The sequence below is a fragment of the Melanostigma gelatinosum genome, assembly GCF_949748355.1.
Source record: "Melanostigma gelatinosum genome assembly, chromosome: 20".
In the NCBI taxonomy this organism is placed as follows: domain Eukaryota; kingdom Metazoa; phylum Chordata; class Actinopteri; order Perciformes; family Zoarcidae; genus Melanostigma; species Melanostigma gelatinosum.
In genome coordinates this window covers 14,201,883-14,216,219 of record NC_136653.1, presented here as the reverse complement: position 1 = coordinate 14,216,219, position 14,337 = coordinate 14,201,883, and the positions used below count along the sequence as shown (strand labels likewise).

Sequence of the window (14,337 nt, the reverse complement as noted above, 5' to 3'; positions counted from 1 at the left end):
AGATGCTTCTAAACATTTCAATTGTTTGTTAATATTTGGCACTGGAAATACGTTTTCTAGCAACGAGGATTTTAGAAATACTGAGGTCAAGAGTTCATTTTTCAATCACTTAACTGCTAAAATGTCTTCTGCTAAATTGACTCTCCCTGTATGATTGACTCAATGTTGTTTTAAAGCCTTCCCCAAAATGCCAGGAATATTTTAATGAAACATTTTTCGGGCCACTTGAAGAATTGTGATCTATGACTGCTCAGTTTCATTGGATGAAACATATCTTTAATGGTATTGTGAGTATGTCAAATATGTCAAATATATCTCTGTTGTGTTTTATTAGATTCAATTGTTGAATTGACGGAGCTACTCCAGTGGATTTGAATTGTATTTCCATAATTACCGAAGACTCTCACAATAAAGTAGCACTTTTTAATAAGACACGCAAGTTATAAATAATGACTTCATTCACAAATCATTTACTAATTAATATGAATAACTTTGGGGTTGCCAGGTTCTCTTTTGCTGATGTTTGTCATTCAATGTGAAGCTCATCCATTCAGGAAGCTCCCTGGCGATACAGTGTGTGTGTGTGTGTGTGTGTGTGTGTGTGTGTGTGTGTGTGTGTGTGTGTGTGTGTGTGTGTGTGTGTGTGTGTGTGTGTGTGTGTGTGTGTGTGTGTGTGACAGCAGCCATTTGAGTGTGTGTGTGTCGTGTCCTCTCTGGTCAGCGGTCAACTACACTACTTGATAGCCTACATTTCCCATAATGCAATGCAAGAGCATCTTTTTTTTTTGTCAGAGCTTTACTGATAAATTACAATTTCTTTCTGACTCCATGACACAGGATTTGGTTAAATATAAATACTCTCCATGCTGAGATAACCCTGACGACATCATTGTGACATCATCAGGGTTATTTTCTCAGACTTGACAAAAGCTCCTCCAGAGCCACTGAATGCTTCATACAATCAGTGTAAAATCGGTCAATTGCCCTTTTAATCTATTGTTGACATCATGTAGCCTGTTCCCCATCTCTTGAACTGATATCCACCTGTGCACCGCAGACCTAGACCCTCCACACGCCCTGACAAACAAACATTATTCACGCTATTTCAGTCCCGGTGGACCGTAGAATAACAACAAGGGAGATAAAGTGGTTTTCTGGTTCGTTGCCAGCGGTGACGCCGTCTGAGTGTCCGTCCCTCTTCACCTTCGCTGTCACTTTAATGGAGCCGAGGCCCACACGGCCCTAAATGACCCCACCTGAGAGACAAGTGCACAGCACGATGGCAGATGGACAGGAGGAAAACAGCAGTAAGTGCAGGCTGTCATCTGTTGATGCCGCTCATAATTAGCCCGTAATATCCCAGCCGACACGATGCTCTCCGTGTGGGTCGGTGCCTCTGCCCTGATGTTTACAGTAATGTATGCTTACAACTGACACCACAACACGGGTCTCCGAGCCACTTTGCACAATCACAATCACTTCACTTGACAATCGGTGTCAGGTTACTGTGTCTGCCACTTGAAATGTGCTGATGCAGAGCTTGTAAGTACAGAGTGGCTACTTGAAATAGAGTGAACGAATAATTCCTCAAAGAAACACAAGAATGAGATAGAGAGAAAAGAAATTCAGAGTTTTACAGCAAACGTTTGCGTATCAGAGCCTGTTTATTGCAAGATAAAGATTGGTGGTTCATTCATTGATATATTTTCTAAAAACCAACTGTACACTTCCTGCCAAGCAATAAACAGCACACAAAGTTGACGATATGTCCCTCAGGAGTTGGTGGAGACCAAAATGGAGCTAAAAGACAGTGAATATTGCTTGTTATGGCTAGAAATACTCCTCCAAATAATGCTAATGTTGCTTTATGTCTGTTAGATGTGTATGTAGGCAACAGTTGGCTCAGTTTGCATTATTATAGTTTTGTGTTCACAGGTTCATTTCACTGCCGCTCTTTGAAAAATCCCAGCTGCAGGGCACAAACACTTCCTCACCCTCTTGTTGGTAAAGGGCGGGAGCGTCGAAGAGATGACGTAAAACGCTGCCTGTAATGAACCGATACCACCTTAAGACATGAGGCCTTAACACTGGAGCGTTCACATCTTGATCATTGACAGCAAACATTGCTGGCCTCTGACGTTTCTCTTTCCCTCAAGCAACGTATCTCGGTTGATGAATAATTCAGATTAATATGGGCTTGATAGAAACTTTGATAGGACACAGATGATCTTTCTCACCGCCTTCAAGTAGCTTACATCTGGTGTGATGTCATACTGCGAAGTCCCTGAATGTTTTATGAACATGGGTGTAGTTCAGGAAGGAATTGGAATCTCAAATTCCTCTTTCTGCACAAGCCTTTTTCATGTGGTTTCCCTAAAGATGTTGAGCCTTCGAGGTCCACCCCACATGAACAATGACATGGTATATGTTGTAAATGAATGAATTACTGAACGGGGCCAACCGGGCACAGGTCACGGGGCCACGCTTGACTTCACCGACAACATGTAACTCAAAGAGACACGTACAAATCAGGTAGAGATTCAAAATGACTACAAAGAGACACAAAACTGAGTAAAGTCTGTGTCTTGCTCCTATGAGAGGTGATGGGGCCTTTTGCAGGTCTGTGCCCAGAGTCCCATGTCTCAGAATGTGTCCATGATCACTTATGATGTGAAGCAATGTGTCCTTGACGTTCCTTGATATTATGATCATAAAATCAAAAAAAACAATAAATATGCTTGGAGGTACTTAGTTTTCCTCCTCAATAGGCTAATATCTAGATGGTACAAAAACCGCATCTGCAGAGAATACAGATGCTTTGCAGATTAAAACAGAATGCCCAATTAATATTTAACTGTCAAAATGTGTTCAAAAAATTTAAAATGATCAATTAAAAAAACGTAATAGGAGTTTTTGGGCGCTGTCGGATTTAATGACAACAAAACAAATCATAATCTTGCCTCTGATGCCACCTTGTGGAAGAAATGAACTGGCAAGAAGCTCTTTTCAAACATGTGGACACATTTAGAACGATTATGGAACATATGCCCTGTGTATTTAATTCAGTAGTTAATCCCTCCCTCAAAATATGCATTGATAATCACATTCAGACATATTAGAAATGGACATCTAGTCATCACCATAATGCGGGAAACGTCTTCTTACAGGAATTGTATGTTAGAAGAAGAGGACCAGCTGTTTAATTAATATTCGATTGCTTCTTCTTCTGCTACTGATTTCACCTTTTCCATTCCATTCATTTTCAGTTTCATTGTTCAAATTATTTAGTTGTGTTTCTGAATCTGATCACCTTTACTGCAGTAGATCTGAACATGTGTGTAACCAGATTTAGGACATTTTGTAGAGGTTACCGTAGGAAAGACCCCGCGTGAACAATACATTTAATGATGGCTGAACTCTATTTATATATAGATATCTATCCATGAAATTTAACACGGCACGAGAGCTGCTTTCAAGCAGCACAGAAACTGACTTTGAATAACTGACTTTAAAGACCTCGAGAAACCAGCAATCATCAATCAAACGTCTGGAAATCTTTCCATCAATGAGGGGTATTAAAAAAAGATTGAAAGAGTAAAAGGTCCCGTCATTCCTCTGTAGAATGCGGACGGGTCTTAATAAGGCTGAGATGATATTTGAGCCCCGGGGATATGCGAAGTGTCAGATTTATCTCGTGGGACTCCTCGTCTTTACAAAGAGGCAGTTCTATTGAAGGAGTCGAGCAGAGCAGATATCACAGGATAGATTATTTGTGGGGATTCAACGGTATCGGAGGCTGTACGTGAGGTTTGTATTAAATCTGCTTTCCTGCTCTACAGTTCCACCAAGACCCTGGAGGAACAAATGTACTGTTGAAGTTGCAATTCATGATGTTTCAAAGCTTGCTGAATGAAAATGAACAGAAAACATTACAGTTGTAAGCTCGTGTCCAGTAAGTGCTGGTTGTTTTAATTGAAATTGTTAACTATCTCAATCCTATCTGCCAGAAAACTGGACCGGTGGCAGCCTCCTTCCCCCGGACGACAACAACCTGATTACATTTTCCTCCCTTTTAAAAACATATTGACGTGTTGATACATGGATGAAATGTTGCTCATTGGAGAGAACCCGTCCTGTGTAAGCGTTCCACAACTGGTAGATATGATGGATACATGACATTGTAGTGATTGCAGTGGCGTAGAACACGAGGAGGGCTCGCTGCACCACTGCAGCTTATCACAATACAGTTGCATTATTCTTCCTGGTGACGCATATGCAACAAGTCTGTGGAGTTTTTTCATGGAGCGACTGGCAGGCGAGTGAGCTTTACTCTTCAGCCGTTTCCTTCTTGCTGGTCTCCTGTCCTTCAAAGATGGGGTACTTGCTCTCCACCTCTGCCCAGGTCAATGTGGCGTTGGCCAAATCCCGAACAATCACAGGCAACTCACTGACCTGAGGAGAGAAAGATGTTTTTGGTGTGTGTAATTACAGCTGAATGCTGCCATTGTTCTCTCTTTTTGAAGCGGTGTCAAGCTCCATACAAGGAAATGCTATTCATTTATAAAAGGTCAATACATTTTGGAATACTTCTACATTTGACAACCATGACACAAATTAGACACACCATGTAGACAGAGAAAAGAAAAAAAAGAAAGTATTCCATCACGGTATTTATAAGGTTGAAACAAGTGGACTTGTGCTGTACCTCGGCCCTGATCTGCCTCATGGAGTCGCGGTCTCTCAGCGTGGCCGTGTGAGGCGTCTTGTTCACCGTGTCGAAGTCGATGGTGATGCCAAACGCCACTCCGATCTCGTCCGTCCTGGCGTAACGCCGGCCGATGGATCCCGCGGAGTCGTCCACCTTGTGAGACACGCCGTTCTTGGTCATCGCCTCAGCTAAGAGGGAGAAAGGGAGAAAGCTAGTCGTTGACAAGTTGAGTGAATACGTTAAGACGGCGGCAGCAGCACATGCAGTTTCTCCCTTACAGACAGAAATAGAACATATACTTTATCATTATGTGGGCACTTACATAACTCCCTCACGAAGGGCATGAACTCCGGGTTTTGACTCAGAGGCAGGACGGAACATTTGTATGGCGCTACAGTAGCTGGGAAGCTGAAGTACTGAAGAGAAGGGGAACAAAGATCTCAGTAAATGAAGGAAACAAGCTTTATTAACAAATCATAAAACAATCATTTTTGGCAGCTCGGTCGGGCTTTTACAATAAGGCAGCTCATTGTCCAATGTGGATGGTAAATGTTTTCTATTTAACCTTTATTGATACGGGTTTCTCCTTCTAAAACACAACAGCAATACCACACAGAGTCACATACAGTACATTCAAACAGTTGTGCAGTTTTTGCAGCTGCAGCCTTACTGGTCAATACAGCACGCACTGAGGAATTCATTGCTTCAGTCGGCTACATTTACCATCAACGCTGATTGGAGATCCACATTAAAATAAAGTGCCAATTAAATAAGTGTTAACTAAATAGTGAGGATCCAGGACGACGCTCTACGATAATCACTATCGACTTACCGTTCTTTGTTCGTCACCTTCTCTGACGTGGAATGTGTGCTCAAAGATGGAGTACATGATCCTACCGATGCCAAAGGAGGGCTCGATTACATTGGGAACAACTTCCTCCACTGTGGACGACAAAGACGGATGTTATTGAAGCCGCAGCGCCAACGTATCCCCGACACAATCCTGCATTTAAAACGTGGTCCCGAGGTGTTAAAAAGAAAAAACACGAGAAACTCAACATTAAAATGAATAAATCTCACCGTACAGAGTCTTCTGGAACCGCTTCACACCGACCATGTCCTTTGTGAGTTTGAAGGTCTTGCCTTCTGACTCGATGGTGAACTCTCTGTGGAGTAAAAGACTGTGACTGTGCTGCGAATGACAAAACCACGAGCTTTCATCAGGCCGCCAGACGTACTATAGAGCACTCACCCAGTCTCATTGAGCAGCCGCTCCTGCTCTGTAATGAAGCACTCGTCACACACAGACAGGTACTCCATGGCTATCTTAGCATCCCTCTTATACGCCTTTCCAATGGCTCCTTTGTTGGGCTCGAACTGGACGACGTTTACAACTTTGTGTGGAGAGGTTAAGGACAACAACAACAACAACAACAAGGCATCTGGGTGGTTAAAATGTTCTTTGTTTGATGGAACAGAGATTTTTCTTGTAAGCGCTGCTGTAGTTTTAGGATATGGGTTCTTTTAGAGGCTTTTCAGCGACCAAAGGCACCTTTGTAGCTCGCGCATGGCACAGCAGATCGAAGCAGGACCGGTCAGCACACCCCACGATTTCGATCCAGCCCTGCAAGGGACAAACATTTCCATTGAGCAAAAAGCGTGCGGACTCCCCGGTGAGCCACAAGGAGACGGTGCAGTGGAACGTACGTATGAGGTTTTGGTTTCAGCGTCCCAGCAGTCACAGGCGTAGTGAGCCATCTCGTTGTCCATGTGCTGTCGGAAACGCAGCTTGTCTTTGGCGACACCAACTCTAGCGAGGTAGAGGTAGATCCTCCCGATGAAATACCCCAGGACCGAGTTATTGATCACTCCCTTACATGAGAGAAGAATGAATGAGTGGGAAAGTTTGTTTTTGTTCTTTTGAAACAGCAGTTTGACAAAAACTATTTGGTACAGCCCTATAAAAAAAGCACTCTCTAACAATGCATCATGGTATTCTTCTTTGGTTATTCCAACCTGCTCCACAGCGTCACCCAGCCTCATGATGTGTGCAGACTGGCCACTAGTCTGAGACTTGGAGGAGTATAACATGATCTCCAGGTCGGCTACGTTGGAGAACTTCGGGTGGACCTTCTCATTCGGATCCACAAAGTGCTCGATTTCCGCCATGGTGAACTCTCTGCGTGGAAATGTGAGGCAATTTCATTTCCCGTTTTATGTCACGAGTCATCGCTACAAGTACAGACGGAACGATGAGGCGACCGGGCGGATCTCTTACCTGACACGAATGAGTCCAGAGCGAGGAGAGATCTCGTTCCTGAAGGAGTTTCCTATTTGAGCAGCAGCAAAGGGAAGCTTTCCCTGGTTGAACTCCAGCAGACGTTTGAAGTTGAGGAAGATTCCCTGAGCGGTTTCAGGCCTCAGATAGCTGCAAAGTTACATTGAAATGAATCACAATGACACAAATGCGACATCAAGGAAAAACGTCCCGCAGTATTTTTCTGTTTCGTTTTACCCCGGCGTGTTCCCCCCCGGTCCGATGGACGTCTGAAACATCAGGTTGAAGGAGACGGGAGGCGTGAGGTCATTTCCTGTGACGGGAGACTTGACGTTGTATTTCACGAAGAGATCGGTCAGCTCCTGCTGGGTGTAGTTGTCCATCTGAAAATAATAACAGAAACTGATTTAAAACCACGTCAGGAACAGCTTTTCCAAAATGAATCCCTGAAAAAGAGCATTTTGTCTCAGTTAACACTGACCTGAGTGGTGACTTCCTCCATCTCAGCCTTCTTCTCTGCCGTGCACTTCTTATCAGACATCAGCTTCTGGAGGTGGGCTGCAGGACACACGGAGACGTGAACACAGCGCTTCCACAAACAGATTAAACTAAAATGAACCTTTATTCTACCTACACTGAGCAAATGAGCTCAAAACTAAATCAGCAGGATGACATGCACGTCGTTTCAGACGTCAAAACGTCTCTCGACATATCTCAGATAATACATAACACGACTTGACATTTTTTCATCACATAACATTTTCAAGTTTCATTGTGTCATCTGAGCCAATTAGCCTCCAAGTCTAGCAGGAACCGACATGTTCTCCCATATATATCCATTTTTCCTGCTGGCTTTTTTGGCCCAGCTCCAGTCTCTGTGATTCTAGCAGCTAGATACTTAGAGCTTAGTCAGCCAGCAGAAGCGACTGACAACACAAGTTTGGACCGCATCCATCGCACCGTCTGCAGAGTCTCATGAATAATGCACGTGAGAAGCTTACAAAGACCTCTGCTGGGGTTGTTTTTAGGATGACTAATCTTTAGTTTCCACTGTCGTGGAAGAAAAGTCTCTAAATATACGCAGGCAAGGAGGACAAAAGGCTTACCTTTGAGGAGGTGGTCGGCCCTGAAGCATTCGCCATTCTTGACATCTTTCACCATGTAGTCAGCAAATTTGTCCACATGTCCTGATGTCCTAAATAAGTGAACAAAATAAAACTTCTGACTTCTGATCCAATCAATATATATCTGCAGCCAGGCTATAGGAGGCCGCTATAGTGGCAGCTAGGAACCTTGAGATACTTTCTTCAGCAGTTTCTAACATTATCATTAATTAGATAAACATACGAGATAACAGAATACTGTTTAACACCGATAGAAAACAGGCATTAGGGACACCTACTTGAGGACATTCTCTGGGGTCAGCATGGTGCAGTCTATCTCTAGGATCTGCTCCTCCTGGATGAAGTGATGCCTCCAGGCCTGCAGGATGTTGTTCTTCAGGGCACAGCCCACGGGGCCGAAGTCATACAGGCCGCTCACACCTGAGGAGCATTACTGCATGGTAACAGAGTGCTTAAAGACTGCGTGTACGATGATATAAGCACCAATCCGAAACATAGATTTCCTTTAACGTTAGCTTTCAAAGTCTTACCTCCATAGATGGCAAAGGCCTGGTCGTAAAAGAATCGCCTCTTGAGGGTATCCTCCATCTTTGTTCTGTCGACAATGTCATCTTTGGGTTGCAATGACAGCTCCTGCAATGCAAATGATATGTTTAGCGTTATTGACATCGTTCACCATGGAGTCAGCTAATTTGTCCTGATGTCCCCGGGGAAAGAAGAAGAAAAAGAAGAAACTAAACGGAAGATGGGTTAAAGTTAGTGTTAGGAATTTAAAAAATCAATCTAAACAATGTGACAAAAACCCACAGTTTAGCACTTTGGAGCCGACCGTAGGAACGACCAGGTAGCAGTTTCTAACGTTATCCTCACTTAATGAACGCAGAACACCAAAAGAGAACAAGATATAATTTGTAAAGATGTTTGGTTCATTTCTTACCGATCTTATGAGGACATGAACACATTCATATCAGCAGACAAAACGACGAGATGTGGTTCAAAGCGTTAAGTGCTACTAAGTGGCCTTTTGGGCTTAAGATCATTACGTTACATTGATTTCATATCAGAACCAAACACCTGGAACTTGAGCCGGCACCTATTCCCCAAGTCTGCTTGTCAACGCGGTGGGTCGATAAGTGCATATACTTGCAGCGCAGCCAGGTTATTACAGAGAGTGTAGTCGTGAATAATACATCTACAATCGTAATTCTTGTGTCTTTTATCCACAATACATTCTCTGAGGCTTGGCAGAGCTTTTGAGTCACGAAAACAAATGAATCAGATTGAATTAATTTCATTAAATCCTCTCACCTTGGCCTCCAGGGTTCTCTTCCTTGCTTTCAGTTCAGCCACAGCTTTAGTAACATCCACATCTGGAGCTCCATCCTGTTTCATTTGGCGCACAAGCTCCCCCTGAAACAGAGAGGTGGCATAAAGAAGGCTACATTTCAGGTCTGAGACGGTTTACAAAAGTAATCGGCCATTTTTTTTTGTTGGTAGCAGCATGTACTGAGCCTTTTCTCTTAACCCCACCCTGCTCACAAATGCCTGCAGCAGCAGCAGCACTGAAACGTGGCAACGGGTGCAGACATGACAGCCAGCTAGCGTTAGCCGTTAGCTAGCAAGCAATGGCTGTCCTCTTTCATTGACAGCTTTGTGAGCAGGTTAGCCTGACGAGCTAACAGGCTGAATGTGACAGGAGGCACTAAAACATATATATTTTCCCCAAACAAACCGACTTGGACCATATCAGTGGAGATTATGAGATAACTAGTGTTACCTGTTCTTTGACTGCAAGCCTCAAAGGGGCGAGAATCACTTCAATGTTGCCGTCCATGGTTTGTCCTTCCGCCAGGTGCAGCCACAGACTTTGCTTTTTCTTCTTACACAAGCAGACCGACGTTGAAAACGGCCTGTTTTGGGGGGCGTAGCGGAGCGACTGCCGAACGATCCGGACCGTAGACACCGGACGGAATGCGGAAATATCAGTGCTGGTCCTCAGCAGTGCTGCTGCTGCGCTACGAAGCATGGACCACCGTAATGCGAGAGGAGAATGATGAAATCTCTGAGAAAATAAGTGAACGCAGCTTCATCTCCGGTCAAGCACTTTCGCTACGACCGGCACAAGCGCTTTACGACGCATCGGCAGATTCGTCAAAACCAGTAAAAAAATGTATTAATTGTGACTTACTATGTAATAAAATATCCTTCGGCAAGACTTGACTTTATTTCATAATTTTGACTTGGGCCTAGTTTATACCCAACTTTTGATTTGCTATTTCTTTGTTTTTGAATATTTTCCTGTCACTCTTTGGTTCCACTTTCCATTTGAGTGTAAGAATAATTACTTTGCATGTGATTCTGGTATTTAAAAAAAATGTAATTGACATTATTTAAAATCCTCACAGATGACACGGTGGACAGAGTGAAGATGGAGGATACCTTAAAGAGGAGATCCTTCTACGATCAGGCTTTTGCCATACATGGAGGTAAAGTAGAAAGCAAAAGCAAAACCACCCAGCAACATTTTCAGTGTTGAGTGCAGACAGAGCATGCATACTTACAGGAAGAAATAACCCAAAATGTTCCAACGTACAGACTAATCACCGGTTGTTTCTCAGGTGTGGGCGGCCTGTATGACTTCGGCCCTGTTGCCTGTTGGCTGTGTCCTGAAGAAGCGCTTTACGATGCATCGGCAGATTCGTCCAAAAAAGTAAACAGGAAACCAAAATGTTGCACAGTGATACAGCTATTTGTGTGTATATGGTAGCTAATTAGCTGCAATTATGTTCCATACAGGTGATAAAGTGTCTGCACCTTTAATATTAAGTACATTTGCAACACAAAAAGTATAGTTCTTTATAGGAATTTAATTGAATTTAAAAATGTTTAATGGAACTTTTATTCCATTTTGAAGAAACATTGAGTGTTCATTTACAGCTTGAAACAGAACGTGACATTTATTCCTCTTATGTTTTACTTTTTATTTTACATATCACTGCAGCCAAGGTACCTCTAGTGGCTGAAAAGCCCCTGAAAGAACCCATATCCAATCCTTCTATTCTCCCAGTCCAACAACTTTACAACCATAGAATCTAATTACATGTTTTTTTCCGTATGTAGTATGCTTTAAATGTATTCCTAAACAGGTATGCTACAATCACTCATTTTGGAGCACGTTATTAATGTGTCTTATCTGATACTACCAGCAGGGGTCGCCAAAGATTGCAGTGTTTTAAAATCTGGATATTTAAAGTCAACCTCTCAAAAACGTGTTCTGCTCATTATCACAACATTTGGATGTTTGAGCTTCACTGTGCAGCATGACGTACGTGCAGATTTTGACTCCAGATCGTCATCTGCTGAAGAGAGTCTTGAGAAACCAAGAATCAAGAGTATATGCTAGATTTTTTAAATGATCCCAACTAATAAAGCAGCCCAGTGTTGCCAGCTCTTTTTTGAATGAGAGTGGTCGACAGCACTAGCTGCTAAATCTAGTGACAGCCCACCCCTTCCTCCCTCCGAAGCCACTGCCCCCCAAATAATATGTGTGAACATGGCTATTGTTCGTACTCACAGGCAGGGGCGGACTGGGGGAAAAAAGTGGCCCGGGAGTTTACTGTCAGACCGGCCCACTCAATGCATCGCACGTATCGATGTCAGTGGCCTACTTGGAAAAATACCCATACACTTAACATTATTTTCGATGATTACAAATAAATTACATCATATATGTTTTTTTTTATAACATTTGGATCCACCAATTTGCCTGGATGGACACATTGAATAAAATAATACTCCAAGGTAGTAGTTTGCTCGATGAATATGCTGAACTTTGGGCTAGTATCAGATGGTTATACTATAACTACAGAGCCTTAAGGAATGAATGTCAGCAGAGAAAGACCACACAATAAAGAAACTGGAATCAGAGGGTAGAATTAGTTTGAACTATATTGAAATGAACAGAACATACGATGGGGTGTGAACATCAGTGGTATCAGTAGTGTTGCATGCTGGGTGTGTGATTGTGTGTGTGTGTGTGTGTGTGTGTGTGTGTAGGGGTGTTGAAGGTGCATAACAAAACAATAAGTTAAGTAACAGAACCTAAACTAACTCTGCCAGCCCAGGTGCATTATAGTCACATAGTAATAAAAAACAATATCAGTATACTCATGTGTTATTATTACCTCACTACATGAGTAGTTTTTGCAGCAGCTCACTCTTTTCTGCAACACCGTCTATGATTTTCTCACTGTCCAGCATCTGCAAAACATCTGTCTGAGTAGCCATCAACATAAAAGCCTCCAGGTGCTGTTGAGAGCTGGTTAACTTAAACATTATTTGACATAAATTATTAGAAATGATAAGATTGCCCTCTTTACAACTACCACCATGGATAGCTTGCTCATCGATTGTAAGCAAGTAACTACGGCTAACATGTTAAATTAGATAATCTCGATGATGCGAACAGCGCCAGCTTGCTTATTTGACCAGATCATAACGGTCTCAATTTTGGACATTTATCATTTATCTAGCTAACGTTAGCTAGGCTAGCTTGTAGCCGAACACTACCTCATCTGTGAAAAGCAAGCTAACATTGGCCAAGTCAATGCCACAACTTACCATCATAACACTGTCACCAGTCGGTGGTTTCCCAAATAAGTCAGAGATTTTTAAATATTTTGATGCACCTTCCTCCAGATATCTCTTCTTTTTCTCCCTGAGCTTTTCAGCTCCACCTTTAAAGGATTTACGTTTTGGTACCGGTGCCATGCTGCTAGCTCGCACTCAAAACGGCTTGTCTCTGAGCGAGTGACGCAAGCTGCAGATACATGAATCCGTGACGGGACGCCACGTCAATAACTGACAACGCATGGTCAAATCAACGTAATTAACACAAGGACAGCCACAAAGTCATAAGAACCAGTCACATATATTCATATGACAACAAAGCACATCAATCCAGCAGACCTGCAGCGGATCCACGCATTCCACCACACAAGAGCACGAGCCATCAAATATTATTCATAAAAACGTTACTGCAGATGTAAAAAAACAAACGCAGTTTGTCACTTACCAAATTCTTTGTTGACAAAGAATTTAATCCCAGTACATCGTTTCAGTTCCAGTAAGAAGTCCTCGATTCATGGACGCCGTGACAGTCGAGCCGCCCCTGTATTTCGCCGGTCTACGGCGGCCATTCGCACCTCCGCCGGCCCCGCCCCGACCGTCGCCGGCACGAGCGCACGGCGCAGACCGCGGTAATGGAGAAAAAGTTTTTAAAAGCACCGTCGTGTCCAGCCGTGCTATGGCGTCCTCAGATCGCGAGGAGTAGTATAATGTCAGTTTATACTGTTGATACAGTTTTCACTGATTATTGACTTTCGGTATTAGAGTCAATTGAACGTGTTCTGTGAAGCATATAATATAGTCGGGCCGGCGATGTCAGAGACCGGCCCAAACCCCGTCGGCCTACCGGGGATTCCCCCGGTATCCCCGATGGCCAGTCCGCCCCTGCTCACAGGTGTCAAGATAACTGCTTATGGAAGACACAGGAAGAAGACGCGAAGGCAGGCAGGTAGGCCGTCCAATCATTTCATTCGGACCGTTATACTATTTCTTTGTGATTCTTTCGGGCTGAATGAAATGATTCGACTGTTTTCTACCTTCCTTATTAAGCTCATTGACCTTCATTTGTTCCTTTTGCTTGCAAGCTGGATTCCTCTGTTGGACTCCTTAACTTCTGCACACAAAGTGGTAAACGTTGTCCAGTTTGAGCCCAATAAGGGAGCCATAGGAACGGCCTACAAGAAAGATGCCAAATTGGTTCTGTACCTGGCTGCCTGTGACAAATGCTACATCAGTGATCAGGAGAAGCTTCTCAATCCAAAGGGGTGATTTCTGACCGCAGTGATCGCTGCTGAAGTCTATTTCTGAAGGTTTATTTACATTTGTGTGTGTTTTAGATTGTAAGTTTATTTGGTTCTGTCCATGTCTGTAGGGAGTTCAGCGTTGAGACACAAGGCAGAACATTTAAACTGACCAAAGACATGGTCGGTGTGAAGAGGTTCCAGAAAACTCTGCACGGTAAGAGGCGACACCAAACCTGCTTTCAGGTCTGTAGAGCAGAACAGGGAGTTTGTTCATGTGGGAAATCAACCGGCTCTCTTTTCCCACAGTGGAGGAGATTGTTCACAATGTAATCGAGCCGTCCTTTGGCATCGGCAGAA

The 14,337-nt window shown here is 43.3% G+C and overlaps 1 protein-coding gene across 1 annotated transcript; it reads right to left on the bottom strand.

Moving 5' to 3' along the window:
• Positions 1-3,942: 3,942 nt before the first annotated feature.
• On the bottom strand, positions 3,943-10,156 carry gars1 (glycyl-tRNA synthetase 1). Its single transcript, XM_079292292.1, has 17 exons — positions 9,888-10,156; positions 9,419-9,520; positions 8,641-8,743; positions 8,389-8,530; positions 8,093-8,181; positions 7,468-7,544; positions 7,224-7,369; positions 6,987-7,136; positions 6,725-6,887; positions 6,416-6,580; positions 6,226-6,332; positions 5,961-6,107; positions 5,789-5,874; positions 5,541-5,650; positions 5,031-5,124; positions 4,706-4,896; positions 3,943-4,452 (listed from the first exon to the last, which is right to left on the bottom strand). The coding sequence occupies exons 1-17, from the start codon at positions 10,134-10,136 to the stop codon at positions 4,327-4,329; spliced, it is 2,247 nt and encodes a 748-aa protein (XP_079148418.1). The 5' UTR covers positions 10,137-10,156; the 3' UTR covers positions 3,943-4,326.
• Between the last annotated feature and the right edge of the window lie 4,181 nt (positions 10,157-14,337).

What these genes read in the sequence shown, in the direction of transcription:
- gars1 (XM_079292292.1), bottom strand. Translation starts at nt 10,136, where the DNA reads ATGCTTCGTAGCGCAGCAGCAGCACTGCTGAGGACCAGCACTGATATT. An exon ending in AGAGAACCCTGGAGGCCAAG is followed by an intron (nt 8,744 to 9,418) that starts GTGAGAGGATTT and finishes TTTGCATTGCAG; the next exon opens with GAGCTGTCATTGCAACCCAA. An exon ending in GAAAAGCCTCTAAAAGAACC is followed by an intron (nt 6,108 to 6,225) that starts CATATCCTAAAA and finishes AACCTCTCCACA; the next exon opens with CAAAGTTGTAAACGTCGTCC.